At 43.5% G+C, this 19,275-nt stretch overlaps 1 protein-coding gene across 2 annotated transcripts in view; it reads left to right on the top strand.

Moving 5' to 3' along the window:
* CUL4A (cullin 4A) overlaps positions 1–19,275 on the top strand; it is a 65,157-nt gene that overhangs the window by 30,933 nt on the left and 14,949 nt on the right. For both annotated transcript variants that reach the window (XM_066579678.1, XM_066579679.1), the window contains exons 11-17: positions 3,447–3,565; positions 6,349–6,541; positions 8,737–8,841; positions 10,666–10,776; positions 12,422–12,507; positions 14,231–14,338; positions 16,462–16,575. In XM_066579678.1, coding sequence (XP_066435775.1) covers positions 3,447–3,565; positions 6,349–6,541; positions 8,737–8,841; positions 10,666–10,776; positions 12,422–12,507; positions 14,231–14,338; positions 16,462–16,575 — 836 coding nt within the window. The remainder of the gene's footprint in view (positions 1–3,446; positions 3,566–6,348; positions 6,542–8,736; positions 8,842–10,665; positions 10,777–12,421; positions 12,508–14,230; positions 14,339–16,461; positions 16,576–19,275) is intronic.

Here is a 19,275-nt window from a genome sequence, read left to right as displayed (position 1 = left end):
TTACTATAACCTGCTCAGTGTTTCTGAATTGTGTTAAATGCCTTTAACCCCTTCCCTCCATATGACGTAAGGGTATGGCATGGCACCAGGGTACTTCCCACAACTGGACGTACCCTTACGTCATAGGGATAACGCGAGATCATAAGAGATCTCGCGCTATGCGAGAGCCGACTGTCAGTGATAGCCAGCCTCCCGCTGCAACATCTCGCTATTAACCCCTTCCCTGCCGGGATCTATGTAGACGGAAAAAGAAAGTTATAGCTTTTGAAAAATGGAGATTAAAATCTGCCAAAAATCATTGCGTCCATAAGCCCAAAATGGGACATGCCCCTCTCATCTAATTGCCTGTTACATTCTGGAGATCTCCTCTGCGTATTCCAGCGACTTCCATAGGTTGCAGCCACCCTGCTTGTCAGACATCATCTAGAGGTTGAGATTTCCTACTTTCACATCAATCCCATGATGCATTCTCACAACCTTAGCTAAGAATATACCATTCTGCCTGCTGGTGGGGGACAGTTTAATTATCATTACCTTCTATAGTGACCTAAATAAGTTACAGACCATAAGTAAAAAAAGAAATATCAAGCACCTAGGAGGAGTTGTCAGAACTGAATGAAACTTTGTGTTAATGTAACGTTGATATAAGTGATTATAATAGCCTTGTGTGGGTTAGAGTGTTAAGGCAGCAAAAATGCAGTCCTAAGCTCCCGCTCACGACCTGAAGGTTGTGGGTTCAATCCCCGCTTGGTTCAGGTAACCGGCTCAAGGTTGACTCAGCCTTCCATCCTTCCGAGGTCTGTAAAAAGAGCACCCAGCTTGGTTAGGGGTAATAAATAAAAAATTACCTGAAAGCACTGTGGAATAAGTTGGCGTTCTACAAATAGCAAGATTTATTTTTTATTTATCAGTGCCAAAGGACAAGTTATTGTGGAAAACTGAACACTTGAAGGGAGGGTCTAGTACTGTGTTGTATTCAAGCTAGAGGCGGTACAAGATATGATATGGCGGGCATGAAGGCATGCAGGTTCCGTACGGTGTCCTACGGTATATGGGTCCACATTTGCTGTAACTGAGCTTATAGATCGTGCAAACTTGTAGACTGTCCCATACATGTTCTCTTGGTGATAAATCTGGTGACCGGGCAGCCACGGAAGTGTGACAATGTTGTGGGGACATTCTTGTGACACACTTGCTGTGTGTCCTAGTATTATCCTGCTGTAAAATGCCTCTTGGAAGCCGCCATGAGAGGAACACATGTGGCTGCAGGATGTCCTGAACATATCGCTGAGCTGTCATTGTCCCTCGTACCACTACTAGGGGTGATCTGCTGTATACGATGGCTACCAGACCATCACACCAGCAGTGGGGGCAGTGTGCCGCTTAACAGCAAAGGCAGGACTGAGGCGCTCAACCCCAAGGTCTCCAGATACAGTCAATGCCCAAACTAACTCTGGATTCATCATTGAAGGCTACCCGGCTCCACTCTATAGCAGTTCAGTTTCGTTTTTCATTTATGTCCCTGCTCATTCTGAGATGAACAGTCCAATGGGCGGAGCTATCAGTGACTGACAGCTGGGTATGACTGCACATTCCATTGGACTGTTCATCTCAGAATGAGCTGGGATATAAATGAATAAAATACAAGTTATATTGATTCTTTCCCCATCTTCTATATATTTGCCAATGTCTGTTGGAGCATCACGCACAAACTGTACAACCGATTGACATGACGTTTTGCGCACAGTATAATCTCCACCCGGAGAAGGTTTATAGGCTAAAAAAATTCTGAAATGTTGTCTTGGCAACCTTATTTGCATATTTTTGCCTTTCCTTGAATCTTAATGCAGCAACCCCCAAATTTGCTTTCACCAATGGATTCTACAGACTGGATTTAGTATTCCTGGTTATTTCCATCAAGTAATTCCCACTAGAAGAGTCAGACTGAGCGCTGAACATTGGTGTCTCAGGAAATGATCTGTCCCCAGTCAGGAATACATGGAGCAACCAATCGCAGCACAGCAGTATAATATATAGCAACCAATCACAGAGCAGCTTTCATTTTACCTCAGCACTATTAAAAGCTGCTGCCTTTAGCAACCAATCACAGCACGACAGTATAATATATAGTAACCAATCAAGGTGCAGCTTTCATTATCCCTCAGCAGAATAACAAATGAAAGCTGAGCTATGATTGGTTGCTATTGCAAACAAAAAATGCACAATTTCACTCAAATCAGACCAGAACTGGGGATTTGTATACGACACAAACAGATTTTGTGTTTTAGATACAAGTAGCTTTCATTTTACTTAAACACTAAGAGGATTAAAAGCTGTTGCCCATAGCAACCAATCACAGCGCAGCTTTTATTTTACCTCAGCAGTATAATATATGGCAACCAATCACAGTGCAGCTTTCATGTTATCTAAGCAGTATAATACATGGCAGCCAATCACAGCGCAGCTTTTATTTTACCTCAGCGGTATAATATATAGCAAATAATCACTATGCAGCTTTTGTTTTACCTCAGCAGTATAATATATGGCTAATACATTCACATAGCAGTAATCAGCATCGGTTGCTACCACGTATTTATGCGTACGTTCTTATACCCTCTTTTCTTACCTAAAATGTCCTGTTTTGTATCGCCTGCATTCTGTATCGGGTACCCGGGAAATATATATATAAAACACTCAATCTGTTTGTTTCTGTCGTATACAAATCCACAGTTCTGGTCTGATTTGAGTGAAGTCTTGCCTGAGCGTTCTTCAGCACCCGGCGACAAATACTGGCGGAATCAAAAATCGAAAGCTCACCGACTTGCCCTATAATTTTTATTGCCAACAGCAGCCAATCACAGCTCAGCATTCATTTCTTATACTTCTGAGGGAAATTAAAGCTGCGCTGTGATTGGTTGCTATGGGCAACAGCTTTCTAATTTGGACGACTTCCATAACCATGTGGTGCGTGGCTCATTGTTGTGGCTCACGTTGTATATTCCAGGACTGCTGGTCATAAATCACTGTGCAACGCAGCGTTGTATTTTCTACTATACACTATATACAATCTGCTCACTCCTCCTGCTCTATAACATGCAGCGCTCTCATGAAGACAACTCCTTCCTAAATGTAAAGCTGGTTCCTCTAACTTGTGGCGGTCAGCTGTTCTCTGCAGGGAGAGGGGTGTCTGTCCATATGGTTTCTCCACATGGAAGTCTTGGAGTGTCTGCTACATAGCATCTCCCTGCTGCGGAGCAGGAACCCCGCTGGATGATGTGCCCTAGCAGGGATGATTGGAAGACAACCTCTCTCTTGTGCACTCCAAATAACTGTCTCCCATGATTCCCTGGTACATAGTGACGTATGAGCATGGGGCTTCTTGTTGGTTAAATCTACCTGTGTGCTCTGGTGTGTTGTAATAGCTGTGCGTGGTTTTTTACACGCAGGTCTGAAGAACATGCTGGATGAGAACAGAGTTGCAGACCTGACTCTTATGTATCAACTCTTCAGTCGGGTCAGAGGTGGTCAGTCAATCCTGCTGCAGCACGGGGGGGAGTATATAAAAGTATGAAACCTGTTCTTTTATCATATTTGCACGCACGTCATCAGATAAACATGTTCTCTTCTATTCATGCATCTACATAGATTTCCACACATGGATAGTTCTATGCGCTATGTGGTCTGCCAGCTTGTTAAGATTGGATATATATATTTTTTTTTTTTTTAAATCCATTTTATTAATGAGTTGTAACAAACATACAAAGATTGTAGATGAGATGAAGTACCGATTTAATTCCATTCATGAGCATAAGAGATGAGAAATGAAAAGCACTGTGAATGTAAATTATAATGATCCAGAAATGTGCATACAAAGTTTCATAAGCACTAGTTATGACAGTGTAGTATGTCAAACAATGTGGAACAATGTCCATAGTGAGCCACTAACCATTCAATGGTGGCTAATAAGCAAGGCAAAAGAAAGAAGGGGTTAACCTGTTAGCAGTAGCAGAAGCAGGCTGGGTAAGCTTCTGGAACCTTATACAATAGGGAGATATAAAATGCCTACATGGATGCAGATATTAGTTGTGGTAGAGTGGATCCATCCCATACACTGGAATTTACTTTGCATGTAATTGCCAGGTCAGGGCATATATTTCCTATGGGTCAGGGACTAAAGGCCCATTTACACGTAACCATTATCGCTCAAAATTAGTTGAAATTAATTTGAGCGATAATCTTTTAGTGTAAATGCACAAAAAATCGCTCAATTGTCGAAGCGCTGAGTGAAAAGTGGATGAGAAACCGGCGATCCAGCAGCAAGTCTCTCTGTGTAAATGCTCTGTACGAGCGCTGACGACCTTAGCGGTGACATCAGCGCTTCTGCAGTCTTTTGGAAGACTGTCGGCCCATGTAAAAAAGCCATAAATCAGTAGTTGGCAAAGACAAATTGGCTGTCCACTTTTTCCCCCCATGTATATACATTGGAAAAAAAGTGACCTGGTTCTAATTTTGGAAAATACCTCATTTCACAGGGTTTTTATACGCAGCCTCATACTTGCAAATTCTCTCCATTCCTCTCCCTTTGTAGTCTCAGCCCAATCATGCTCCCCTTTAACCTTCATCCACAGCCCTGGTTCCTTTCAGCACTGGTGTTGTTCCTATACACAGAAGAGTAATCACAGCAGTGAGCCCCTTTTTTTCCCCATGTAGTCACAGCAGCATCCTAGTAATACAACAGAGCCCCCCTGACTTTCAGTAAAGCAATCACAGCACTGTCCCCCCTTACTTCTAGTAGTAAAAGCAGCATACCTCCTCTGATTAGTCACAGCTTGTCTTCTTCCATCAGCAGCCACAACAGTTTCTCAGTCATGTAGTTCCAGAAATTGTTTCCCCCCCTCTTCCCTATATAATCACCCTTAGCACACTTCCGTGATGCATCAGCTATTGTTTAGCTTCCTCTTTCTGTGTTAAGGCCCATTTACAGAGCAATGATCGCTCGAACGAGTTTGAGTGACATCTTTGAGCGATCATTTTGCATAAACTATGATGTAGCTACTCAGCTACTTAATAGCTTATTAGCATGCAAATGAAGCCTTTAGCTGAAATCAGTTAATAGCCGGAGGGCTCTTATCTGCATTCAGCTTCTTTGTTCTCCGACGGGTAACAATGCTATCAGCACTCCCAGTGGAGAACTGCTGATAAGGCGGAGCGACGATTTTTAGGTTGGACTGAATTTAACAATGAGCTAGTAGTGCACGAAAAGTGCACGATGGCCGCCCGTTTAGACGCAACAATGATCGCTCAAACGATCGCTTTTAAGCAATTTTTGAGCGATCATCAGTCCGTGTAAATGGGCCTTAAGCCTTCCCTAGCGGTTCTTTCATTTGACAGCTGTTATATGCCCTTTTTGTTTGGCAGAAGCAAACGGCTGTTGCTGTCAGTGCCTGCTTGTATGCATGCTTTGGCAGTGGGTGGAAGCACCTTGCTGCCAAATTTAGAAAGGGCTGAAAAATAGACCTGAGCACCACTTTTTATGCCACACCAGTGTAGATCATTTTCAGGCACTCTGCCTTCTATCATTTCAAGGGGTTGTTTAAAGTTTTACACTCATTCCCTGTCTTGTGGATAGAGAATATGTGTCTGGTCAGTGAAGGTCTGACCACTAGGACTCTCTCTGATGAGAAGAACAGGTGAATGGAGTTGCACTCAAGCATGTGCGCTGCCAATCCATTCACCTCTATGGGCTGGATATTGCTACAGTTGGCTATCTCCATGCGGTCCCATAAAGATGAATGGAGCATCAGCGCATATGCTCAATTGCCTTTTAATTCATATGAGGGGGGGAGGAAGCAGGACTCCTGTTCTTATGGTCAGATCCACACCAGTCAGACATATATTCCCTATCTTGTGGATAGGGAATAAGTGTCAAACTTAGCACAGCCCCTTTAATTAGGTTTTCCATTCTAACCTCCTTTCTGCATCTGTGGGCACGATATAAAATGCTTTTAAAAATCCAAATATATTCCATCAGAACACGTTTATCACTGCGGAAAGTGGCTGGCAAGTTCTTATTTTCCCTGCAGTGACAAAACATAACACCCATTGAAATTAAAAGGATGGGCAAGCCAGGTCCCCCAGAGGGAGAGCAGGTCTCTGCTCCAACTGCTGGCGGCCAGACCTGAGCCCTATTACCATGCTTGTATATGAGTTGTCTAAAGCGCACTACACTTCTCTTTGTGATGGAAACTGCTATTCAGCTCTGTAAGTTGTTTTATTTTTATTTGTAATGATTTTTCTTGGTGTGTACCCATTATTGAGATTGCCTTATGTATTTTATATCTTTTGTAGAGTTTTGGGAGCTCGATAGTTGTGAATCCAGAAAAAGATAAGGACATGGTGCAAGAGTTGCTGGATTTCAAGGACAAAGTAGACCATATCATAGAGGTCTGCTTCCAGAAAAATGAGAAATTCGTCAATGTTATGAAGGAATCGTTTGAAACATTTATCAACAGGAGAGCAAATAAGCCAGCAGAGCTGATAGGTAATCAGCGGGTTCTTTACTTATTGACTTGTCAATTCAGTAAGAACAGATGCGTATATGTGCTAAATATATTGTGCTGACATGAAAACTGCTACATATTGTTATGTATCAATACATATTTATTGGAAAGGAAATAGATCTGTTTTCTCCCTGACTCTCTGAAGTGCTCCTCTGAGGTGCAGTAATACCACCTGCTTGATACTCCAAACAGTAAGGCCTCATGTCCACGGGGAAAATCAGGCCCGCTCCGGATTCTCCATGGAGAATCTGCAGCGGGTCCCTCCTGCCCCGCGGACATGAGCGCTGAAAATAGGAATAAATAAGAATAAACTCACCTCCCATCCGCTCCGTTTCTTCTCTTCGCCGCGGCGTCATCTCTGCGTCGCGGCCGGATCTTCTTTCTTCGGCTCGGCGGATGCGCATGATGACGTCGGTGACGTGCCCCGCGCATGCGCCTTCCCGAAGAAAAAAGATCCGGCCGCGGCGGAGAGAAGATGGCGCCGCGGCGAAGAGAAGAAACGGAGCGTGTGAGTAAATTCCGAATTTTGTCTCCCGCGGATCCGGACGGCTTCCATAGGCTTCAATAGAAGCCCGCGGGAGCCGTCCCCGCGGGAGACCCGCATGAAAATGGAGCATGGTCCAGATTTTTTCATGCTCCATTTTTTTTAAAATCCCTTTTATTGACGATCCGCGGGTATTTATCTACCCCGCGGGTGGTCAATGCATCCCTATGGGGTGCGGATCCGCGGGCAGGAGAAGAGTTAAAATCCGCAGCGGCGCCATCTTCTCTCAGTCGCGGCCGGATCATTTTGCTTCGGGACGGCGCATGCGCGGGGCACGTCACCGACGTCATCATGCAAATCCGCCGAGCCGAAGAAAGAAGATCCGGCCACGACGAGAGAAGATAACGCCGCAGCGAAGGAAGTATCCGGAGCGTGTGAGAGGTAAGTTAATTCTAATTAATTCTCCTTTTCAGCGCTCATGTCCGCGGGGCAGGAGGGACCTGCTGCAGATTCTACATGGAGAATCCGTAGCGGGCCTGATTTTCCCCGTGGACATGAGGCCTTAGGCCCAATGTCCATGGGCGGATTTTAATTATAAAATCCGCGTGTGTCTCCTGTGAAGGAGATCCAAAGCTCTAGAAGCCCATAGGGATGCATTAGCATCTGTTGGGCAATTTAATGCATGCGGATGTGATTTTTTTTTTTTTTTAACTTTTTTTCCTGGCGTGGGAAGAAATGGCGCGTGCCTAATTTTTCTTCAGATCCCGCAGGGACGTCCTCTATTAACATGAGGCCTAAACGTGGTCAGGACTGCAGTTGCTCTGTCACCAGTTAGGATGTATACTTGTACTGGACCGATATTGAGTCGGAGTAACAGTATATATTTAGAGGATGGCTGTTGGAGCGACTGTAAATTTGCACACACCAAGAAAGTGGTGGAAGCTTAGTGGCCAACATCAAAGCGGTTTTCTCATGGAGACAACCCCTCTTCAGAGGATATTAGGGCGTATGGATGTCATAGATGTGAGTCTTCCACTTGTGATCACTCGATATGAGCTGAAACCAAGAACTGCTCTGTACGAGTGGCTGCCGTTCTGGCGGACGTGATCCTTACAAAGACAGCCATTCATCAGGCTGGTGACCTACTGGACCAAACTGCCGCTGCAGGGTAAATGCCTGGCTGGCCACAGCTTTCCCCTGCAGTTGGTCACTCTGAGGCTTTATTCTAAAAGCGGTTGTCTCTAATGAAGAGGAAGCCTTTTAATGAAGCAAAACCCTACGCCAACCTCCATTCTAGTCATGGGGGAGAGCCAGCTGAGAAATATTCACATCATGAAGCTGTTTACATGAGGTTTTTTTTCCATACACTTAATTCTTTTTGGTGTTTTTTTTTTCTTTAAAAGTACAGCAGGCTACAATCCCGAAAAACATCCAGCCATAGACTGCTTATTTTACAATGATGGTTACCGTCAGTGGAGTGCAACTATATAGGCATCCTTATTACATCCTTTTTTTCTTGCACTATATAAATGTATGCCAGGCGTTCATGGCAAAGCATGCATAGAGGCTAGCTGTAAACGACCATACGTAGTCATAATGTGACTGGATCTCATAAACAGAATGAAGTGGCTTGCTGTTTGCTTGACTTTGTGTTTTACAAGGTTGTATCCGTATGTTTCATTTTTATTACAGCTAAGTATGTTGATTCTAAACTGCGCTCTGGGAACAAAGAGGCCACCGATGAAGAACTGGAGCGATGCCTTGATAAAATTATGATCATTTTTAGATTCATCCACGGTATGTCGGTTATTTTGTACAATAAACATTATGCTACCCCTTTGACAGTAGTTATAAAATATTAGAAAATATACTACTGTAATATTTTTTATTACCCATTTTGCCTCCTTTGTCTTGTTTGGTTTCTGTATTTGCTGCTGGTACAGAATTCTGTGGTGAACCAGTAGATCCTGACTGCAAATAGTCTCTTCTACAGCCAGGTCCTGTCAGTAGAAGGTGCCGTTAGGCTTCCCAGAACTGGTACCAAACATGTTTCATTCATGTTGAAGGGACATCCCAGAACTTTGGGTTTAGTGATTGATCCTGCAGCTGCATCTTCTCACAGATCTCCTAAACCAGGCGAAGCAGCAGCAGGCGGACAGAGAAGACATCCCAGTCTAAAGTGGTGTTAGGTGATAGGATGAAGAAGCCACATCAGTGTTAAAGGAGAACGGGAAGTATGTAGTATGTGCTGTTCACTGGGGTGAGACAGGGCCCTTAGGCCACCTGCGCACGGCAGAGCCGGAATTAGCCTGCAGGAGCCCACAGTGGAATCCGCCCCTGACCGCAGCCAGCGTCCGTGCGTACCTGTCATTTCGCTTTGTATCTGTACTGCAGATGGACCCGGCTGCTTGCCGTTATTTTTCCCGCACTGTCGCTAGGCAATGATGCGGAATCCGTGACCTATCCGCAATTTTAATTGTGAACAGGCTGCAGGTCGAACGGCTTTCATTAACTTCAATGGAAGCCGCCTGTGCAGACACCGCTCGAAAATGGAGCCTGTTGCGTTCTTTTCTCCACTTACGGAACCCGCTATTAGTTTCCGTAAGTGTGCAGGAAAAAGTGTTTTTCCCTAGCATGCTATGGACTGTATTTGCTGTGGATCCACAGTGCACTTGCCAACCGTGGATTCTGCAATGCATATCTGCCTGTGTGCAGGCGGCCTTACACTGAGCAATTATCATTCAGTTTATTGCTGGATCGTGTGAAACTGAACCATAATTGTTTCGTGTAACCACTGCCGGCGACTGAACGAAGAGTAAATAAATGACTGCCTGTTTACGGTGCCTGGAGGCATCCAGAAGTGACATACAGGCTGCTGCACCTCCATTCACTGAACGATTCGCTCCTGTGTGAAAGCACAGGGCGATGATTGTCCAATATAAAAGGACGCTCAGTGATCAAACAGCAGGTGGGAGACAACTACTTTATATCCCTGGAAGGACTAGCTTGCTGTTCTCCTATTCCCATCAGTCTAACAGTTTAGGTACCGCACACAGGATTGATCGCCCAATTCCTGTGATGCGTTAGTCATGTGATCCCACGTCTGTGTGCACATGTCGTGCATATTTGCATGTGCAAAAAAAAACATTCAAACATGCTCACATTGATTTCAGTGGACAATTACGTTAAATTAGTTTACTATGTGCAATATGCACAAAAATAGAACGCGGTGCGTTTTATTGGGGGGGGGGGCACAATGTGCATGCAAAAACGTTCCTGTGAATGAACCCATTCATCTCAATGGGTCCTAGTCACTGCTTATTGTGCGCGCAAATTTTGCATGCGCAATACGCTGCACAAATGCATTAGTGTGAATAAGCCCTAAGTCTGGTGGTATTCTGGGCTGTCGCATGATCCCCGGATCTAAGCCCTAATGTTCTAGCCGCAGCAGCATATTACATACTTCCTTAGCTTCTCTGAGCTGAAGACCAGTGTGACAATCCTGAAAAATATTGGCACTCCAACTATTTCTTTGTAATACGTTATGCAGATACATTAACATCAGATCTTGTTTTTTGCTTTCACCCAATGATTAAATACAGATTTTCACTTCTCTTGCAGGTAAAGATGTGTTTGAGGCGTTTTATAAGAAAGACCTTGCTAAAAGGCTATTGGTGGGGAAAAGTGCGTCTGTTGATTCGGAGAAATCAATGTTATCTAAGCTTAAGCATGGTATGTATAAATGTTTGTAGTGGGGGCACACATTGAATGCGTGATTGTAGAGGATGATAATCAGGCATGAATGTTCCTAGATAAGTGTGTTTGCCTTATCATCAGGCCATGTGAATATGTCTCCGATCAGCCAACAAACGAGGAAGAATACGTCTCCGATCAGCCAACAAATGAGGACATGCTTGCTCGTTCGCTGGCTGATCTGCTAGTTTCTGTTGAAGTAAAAATCTCTGTTGTGGGCAGCATATCTCCCCGTGCACATGGGGAATGTGTTGCAGTGATGAACAATCATTCATCCCCCTGAACAATATGAATTAACCCCTTAGTGACTGCTAATACACCTTCTTACAGCAGTCACTAATGCGCTTTAGGGCTCATGCTACAACAGCCAGGGAGGAAATAACCTCAGATCCTAGCATTTTAAGCTTTTTTATGCCACAGGCAATAACAGCTACAGCATGTAAGCAGATGACAGATGGAGAGGGGCTCCTATCGCCCATCGGCACCTCGCAATGCGGTTATAAGATACTTATGGGTTAATAGGCCTCTATGTCTGCTGTGTAACTCAATCTGTTAGACCTATACTCCGGCAGAGTGTAATGGGCTGATGTCATAGGCGTAATACAATGCACTACATAAGTAATACAGTGTACTATCATAGAGATTGAACCATCACATCTTCAAATCCTCTTAAGGAGGGATTAAAAAGTAGTGTCAAAGAAAGCTCAAAAAAGATGTGTCAAGTTGATAGTCCTCATTGCACATTGTCAATGGAATCTGGTGGTATCAATTGTTAGTGGTGGGGACCGCCCATATGACACATTCACAGCATGGAAGCGGAGTCTGAGAGCCCGTACAGGAGAGTGGGGTGAAAAGGGATTAAAGAAGAGAGGTGATAGTGTGAGCAGTGCTGCAGCTTAAAACCATACAACTGACAAAGTGGCTCCAAGATGAATCTTTAACGTGAATAACATTTTCTGAGCTGTGAAGCACAAACCTTTAAGGATATGTTCACCCAGCAGAATCCGACACCGATTTTTCACATAAATTCCACCTTTAAAACCGAGACAGAGATCTGTGGATTTAGCCCTTATGAATGGCCAAAGTCCGTGTGCGGAACCTCTGGAGCAATTTTCTTAATAAAGTGACATGTTGCAACTTTTTTGCCCAACACAGATTTCAAATCTGTAACAGAAAAATCTGCATCGTGGGCATAGTGATGCAGATTCCCTTTTCGAATGTTTGGCGTGGATTTTGGCACCGAATCCGTGCCAAAGTGCACCATGTAAACATATTCTTAGGCCGAGTGTCCAAGGGCGATCTGTCATAGCGTGATTCTTGGCGATAAATCACACACAGAGCATGCATGACACGCTTTCCATAAGATAACTACTGAAAGCGCGCAGCCCAATGAACACGAGCGGAAACTCGTGCCAGATGGAAAAATTTTAACCTTTAAATTCAGGAGGTGAAATACTGCTGGAAACACCATGAAATTTTCTGGTGGAAAAAGTCATGTTGACCGGTGTTATCGGTGTTTAAATCTAACTATTTTACACTTTAGTGAAAGCGGTTTTATTCCAGCCAGGCCCTGGGGCATGTCCTTCCCAGATTGTAGACTGACTAACTGTTTTGGTACTTGTAGAGTGCGGTGCGGCATTCACCAGTAAGCTGGAGGGAATGTTTAAGGACATGGAGCTATCAAAGGATGTCATGATCCAATTCAAACAGGTAAAATCATCTTTTCTTGCCTTTTTTTTTTTTTTTTTTTAATCAATATTCAGAAAAGTCCAGAAACGACATGTAAAGCTAATTGTACATTATGTGACGTATGATTCTGCTTATCCAGCTGTTGCTTCTCATTGTAATGTCATGTATCTTTGTGGCTCTGCCGTGTCTGCATTAGTAAATAATGGTGTTCCCCTGTCCTTACAACTATTATGCCATTCCTTTGTTGTTCCTCCTAGAATTGTAGGAACAAATTGCCAGTGGGGGAGGGGTTTCCTTTTAAAGTACCAATCAGTGCTGACTATGGAGGGACACGCCCCTTTGACGAGGGGAATAGTAACGCCCAATTGTCAGTTTATTCATAAATATCCAGGAGGAATAACTGACACACGCAGTAACACACAATTCTCATAAAGATTATCCAGAATTGTGATTTCACAGAGAGTACAAGCATTTACAACAACAGACATGTGAGGGGAGTTGACAAGTCTTCTTGAAGGCTCTGTTCTCACTAGCTTCCTGTCTCCCATATTTCTCTGATCCATGACCTCTATGATGGGTTCGCTTTCAAACAGATCCTAACAACTCCTGATGAATCCCATTGACTTGTAATGGGATCATTTGGGATTCCTGTATTTCAGACTGCAAGAAAAGCGCTGCGTTCTATTAGTTTTACCATTAAAAAAAAAGGCGCTGAACCACAACATTGAGGGAGGGACGTGGGGTGGAGTGAACGTGGACTGAAGTCTTTCCAGTTACTAATGGTCTGCGTTTTTATTTGTGCTTTTAGATTTTGTCTGATAAATGCTAAATTTTGGGGGATCTTAAACAGCCGCCAGTTAACTCATATGGCTTCTAAATACCCATAATTTCAAAACGTCCTGCAGTCCAGTACCTCCGCCATTCTGGGGGTGCCGGATTATGCCAGTTTTAGGCCCCCTGCACACGGCAGAGCTGGATTCCGCATGCAGAATCCAGCTCTGGCAGCAGCGGCGTCTGCACGTACCTACTCTGTTGCCGTCTCCTCTGTACTGTGGATGGACCCAGTGGCTCGCTGTCACACATATGCAGTACAGTTTTGTTTTTTTCTTCACTGCTAGGCAACGATTAGGAATCTGTAACCAGTCTGCAATGTTCATTGCGGACGGGCCGTGGGTCAGACAGCTTCCATTGACTTCAATGGAAGCAGTCCGTGCAGAGCCTGCATGAGAATGGAGCATGCTGAGATTTTTCCTACGTGAGCGGAAATCGCAATTCATGTGTAGGAAACAGCGGATTTCCATAGGAAGCAACGGGCGATATTTGCTTCGGATTCACAGTGTGGATGCTGACTGCGGATTCCGCAGCAAATATCCACCCATGTGCAGAAGGCCTTACTTTATTTCATGCCACGCTCCACTGATAATTGGCATTGTGTGCACAGTTGAGAAATGTGAAATCCGTCATCTGTGTAACTTTTCATCATCTTTGCCATTTGCACAGTCAGCATATTTTTATCTTTTGCTACCTGGAAACCTTTAACAAGCCGCTGGCTCTTAGTTTGCCTTTCATTTTATTCACTGTGTGGTTTGTGTACCTTAATGCTTTGTGCAGCCCAGCTGGGTGTTGTGGGGCTTTTTAGAGTCATTATGCTTTCATAGTGCCAAATATAAAGGTAACAAGAATAGCAGTTCTGTCAACAATATCTCTACACTGTGATAAATGATATGGTGTTTTTTTCATACAGTATATGCAGAATCATAGTAACCCTGGCAACATAGACCTGACCGTCAATATACTGACAATGGGTTACTGGCCAACCTATACACCAATGGATGTCCACTTACCAACAGAGGTAGGCAACAGTAAAGATTTCTCTATTCCCAATAACTTGTCTTGTCCTATGTTTTATACTGCCGGGTCGAAAATCTGGACGCACCCTTTTAACCCGTGTAATTAGGAGAAAATTGACTTCCAATATGTGAACGTTTTAATGTAAAGCACTTAGTCAAACTTTGCCCTCCCTTAACTTCTAAACTAGTAAAGATAGGGCACAACTGACACTTCCAGTGTGTTTCTGAGTAAGGGTCAGTTTACACCAAACTATTATTGTTGAACATAAGAGTATAGGCCCATTTACACATAACGATTATCGCTCAAAATTAGTTCAAACGACCGAAAATGAGCGATAATCGTTACTTGTAAACGCTTGCATCGGACACTCTTCGTTTGAACAATGATTTTAAGGTGAACTTAAAATCCAACATTCAGCTACTAGAGATAAAGCAAACACATTTATCTGTCACTAGACCACAGGCTGTTATCTCTGTGGGGAGCCAGCGGATAACATTATAGCCTGCCTGCAAAGAGAACAATGCAGCAGTGCACACAGCTGGATGTGTGATTAACCACACGCTGGGCTCTGCAAACAGCTCCTGGAGGCCCTTTTACATGCAAATGAAGATGATAAAGTGTTAATGGCCTTTAGTTTGTGCGCTCGTGCAGCCTGTTTATACAGGAAGATTCATCGTTGGCCCATGGAAACGAGAAATCTTTCAGTCATATTCGTTGTATAAGTGAATTTGAATGACTGAACAAGATCTATTTAAATTGAACGATAAGTTAATGAGCTAACGATGTTTTTTATGCCTGCGTTAGATGAACGGCAAATGAAAAGTGAACAATTATCGTTCGGGCGTTGCTGAAACTGAACAGTTGTTGAACTTTGGATTGCTTTTTATTACATTTTTTTAAATTATTTTTATAGTGTTCACTATCTAAGATAAAAAACAAAATATTTTCATTGAGTTGTTATGAACATCATTATACCTATTATGTGTTTTTTTTGTTATTTTAGCAATTTGTGGGAAAAAATAAATTTTCTTTTATTTTTTCTTTCAATGTAAACGTCCTGAAGGGGACTTGTCGATTCGATCACTAGGATAGCAAACTGCAATGCTTATAGAATGCATCTGCTAAGCCTATGGCAGCAGCCTATTAGACTGCGGGAGATAGAGCCTAATAGGCTGAGTTACATGGCAGACAGAGGCTTTTGTCGGGCTTCCAGCTGACATGGGAACCCATTTGTATCTTACGATTACACTGCATGGTGCTGATGAGTGACAGAAATGGTCACGCTGCAGTTGCTATTGCTTGTGGCATGTAATGGGTTAAACTGCAGTGATATGAGGTTTCTCCATTCCCGGCTATTAGAGCAGGAGCCTGGCTGTCAGTAGTCAACCAAGCTACTGCCTTAAAAAGATGTATGTACAGGTTTAAAACCCATTAGTGAGGTCAGTAAAAAGGAGTGTTGTGATCACGAAGGGGCTAAAGTGTATCTGTCTTTGCGAAAAAATACATTTATAGCAGCAGTCGTTTGTGTCTCACCCCCACCCCCCACAAAATAAAGCAGCACTCACCCCTTGTGTCCCTGACGATCCAGCGGTATCCAACTGGTTTCCACATCCAAGTGGGTGGGCAGCAGTGACATTTTGTACTGCTGGTGACCATTGCAGCCAATCAGTGGCTGCAGTGGTCATGTGACGTACTCCTAGTATCATGGCTGCCACTGTTGAAAGGCTGCTGCTGTTCCATGCTGCCTGCTTGTAAACATGGACTTGGAGGACCACAGGATCGCTAAGGGAAAACGAGGTGAGGGCTGGTTTATTTTCTTTTTGTAAATCTAAATGGCAGCTATTTTATTTTTTTGCCACCCTCTACATTTGGTACAGTGGGCAAAGGGGTTCTACACTTTGGGAAAAGCATTGAACGCACATAATGTACGCTGATCACCATCCACACAAGCATTCTTGGATTTACTCATAAAAGCTAAGATGGTTCTTTCTCTTTTTCATGTTGCTATGAAAACTATATTCGTTGTCTTATGAAAGTGAAGTTGTGTTGGGAGATGTTTCTAACCATTCTTTATTCACATGGTCAAGTCTACCTTTTATTCTGTGTGATTTTCTTCTCCTTCAGATGGTAAAACTTCAGGAAATCTTTAAGACGTTTTATCTGGGTAAACACAGTGGAAGACGACTTCAGTGGCAGTCTACACTGGGGCATGCGGTTCTGAAGGCAGAGTTCAAACAAGTAAGTGACTGCTAATTGCTCCATGACCTTATTATCAGATTGCTCTCTGGTGACCTGTACTTTGTCCGGCTGTATTATAAGATTATTTAGTCCGCAGCGTAAGGTTTCGGCATCGGAACTGAATTGCTGTGAGCACAGGGGAATATTGCTGCTGTTTCACCTTTTTTACATTCAATGGGACAGGAGCTTGAGCAATATTTAAAAATATATGGAAACTTTACGTAGTTTAAAACTGAGACATTGAGCTTGACATGACAGAGAATCTGTTAGCAGATAGAGATTTTTATTTTAGGGCATTTATAACTTGCCCTTCTACATATGATTGGGAATAAGAATGTTTCCATGTCATATGCAATTGTCAGAGCTTCATACTGTCAAAGCTGATACTGGCATGGATGTCAACCAACTGAAAACGAAAAACATGGAGGGGGTAACCTTTAGGGTCGGCGAGGGTCATCAACGACTAAACGGTCAACAACAATATGCAAATGAGAGCAAAAATCCAAGCCGTAAGGAATAGTCTCCAGTACCCTTGTTTTCATATGATGTAGCTGCCCATATGATAGTAGACTGCTAGTGCTGACTTTAATACAGTATTTATGGCTGCTTTTAGCCTTTTCCTAGGAGGTCAAAGTCTGAATGTGAAAACGCTATGCACCTTGCTCTCTGATAAGATGTCACTAGAGCATGTCTTTCAGTTGCTTAGAGCCTACTTTTGTGCTACATACTTGGCATTTTTTCCTGTGTTGTTTGTTTTTTAAGATGCCTTGTTAGAAGCCACGTTATGTGATTGTTCTCAGTAACAGAAACCAAGTAATCTTGTAGATATGATACCTTTTAATGGCTAACAATGATACATGATGTTATAGTGAGCTTTCAAACCTCTCAGGGTCCTTCCTCAGTAAGGCCTCATGCCCATGGCCAGGTCGGATTCCGTCTGCGCAATATCACAGCGGAATCAGACTCAGCGCCCCCCCAAAGACCCTATACTTGCCTCTCTGGATCCGCCGCGAGTGTCTCTTTCGGCGAGCCGGCGCGCATGACTCGACGGTGGTGACAACGCAGATTCCCACAATACTTCTGCTGTGCTCACAGCGGAAGTATCACGGGGCAGACAGCTTCCATTGACTGCAATGGAAGCCGTCTGTGCATTTTTCCGCACAGAATAGAACATGCTGCCATTCTTCCCCCGTGAGCAGAAAATCTCAGTTAATTTCTGCTTGTGGACAGGGGAGAATCATTTAATACAAGATAAAGAAAAGCAGCTCACCTTTCCACACTCTCCTGCAGCCGCCCGTCTTTGCAGTCCACTTCTCCAAACCAGCTGTACCACCCAGTCCCAGCGGATCTTCAGATAAATGAATTCACACACAAGGGGAGCTCAGTTCTTTACATGAAGTGGTTTTGCTTTTATTCCATAAGTGCCATAAAATGCAGGGATCGCTGGAGAACGTGTATTTTATGGCACTTATGGACTAACAACAAAACCACTTTATGTAAAGAACTGAGTTCCCCTCGTGTGTGAATTCGCAAATCATTTAACATAGCATTAGGGATGAGCGAGTATACTCACTAAAGCACTACTCGCTTGAGTAATGTGCTTTAGACGAGTATCTCCCCGCTCGTCCCTGAAGATTCGGGAGCCGCCGCAGCTGACAGGTGAGTTGCAGCGGAGAGCGGGCGGGAGAGAGAGATCTCCCCTCCGTTCCTCCTCGCTCTCCCCCGCCGGAATCTTCAGGGCCGAGCAGGGAGATACTCGTCTAAAGCACATTACTCGAACGAGTAGTGCTTTAGCGAGTATACTCGCTCATCCCTACATAGCATGTCTATGGACGGACATTGCTGCGTAATTTGCGGTGGGTGTCTGGCTGCGATTTCCACGGTGATGATCCATCCGTGGGCATTAGCCCTAAATGGAACAAATCTAAAGATGTATTTATATTAAAACTTATACAATGTAAAAGTGTAGAATATACACACATAATCACGTTTTATATAAATACGTCTTTAGATTTGTTCCATTAAGCCTGAGGAAGGACCCTGAGAGGTTTGAAAGCTCGCTATAACATCATGTATTTTTGTTAGCCATTAAAAGGTATCATATCTACAAGATTACTTGGTTTCTCTCACTGAGAACAATCACATTTTGCTCTGCTGGCTAACATGGCACCAAACTTTTTTTCATTAAGCCATGTTATGTGATACTGATGACATCTTTTTGCTCTAACCACTTCTTAGTCATGCCGAATTGCTCAATCAAGTTTCTCAAGCTGAGATGTTTAAAAATAAATGTGTTAGAAGAGGTCATGCAGCTGGCAAATACCCTTCCTGAAACTTGCTGTTAACACTAAATCTAATGAAGTTGGCCATACTGTACACGAGACAGTTGCTGACCGAATGCTTCCGTTCAAACTTGTACCTATAAAATGTACAGCATTTTTGGACTATAAGACACACCTGACTATAGAACTCGGGGGGGAGGACTATAGCTTAATGAACAGGGGCCCATATAAATGATCATTTAGAGCTCTATGGAGTGAGGGACAAAACAGCGTATGGACAGTGGTTGTACCAGCAGCTTTAATCGTCATTTACATCGAACTGCAATTTCCCCTTTTAAGCAGAATAATTTTGGATGCCAATGACTGCAAAATACCTTTCGTCAAGTCAAGCTGGAAAAGTGTAAGAGCAACCAAGACC

The sequence above is a fragment of the Eleutherodactylus coqui genome, chromosome 1 (assembly GCF_035609145.1).
Source record: "Eleutherodactylus coqui strain aEleCoq1 chromosome 1, aEleCoq1.hap1, whole genome shotgun sequence".
Taxonomy (NCBI): domain Eukaryota; kingdom Metazoa; phylum Chordata; class Amphibia; order Anura; family Eleutherodactylidae; genus Eleutherodactylus; species Eleutherodactylus coqui.
This window is presented reverse-complemented; position numbering and strand designations above follow the sequence as displayed.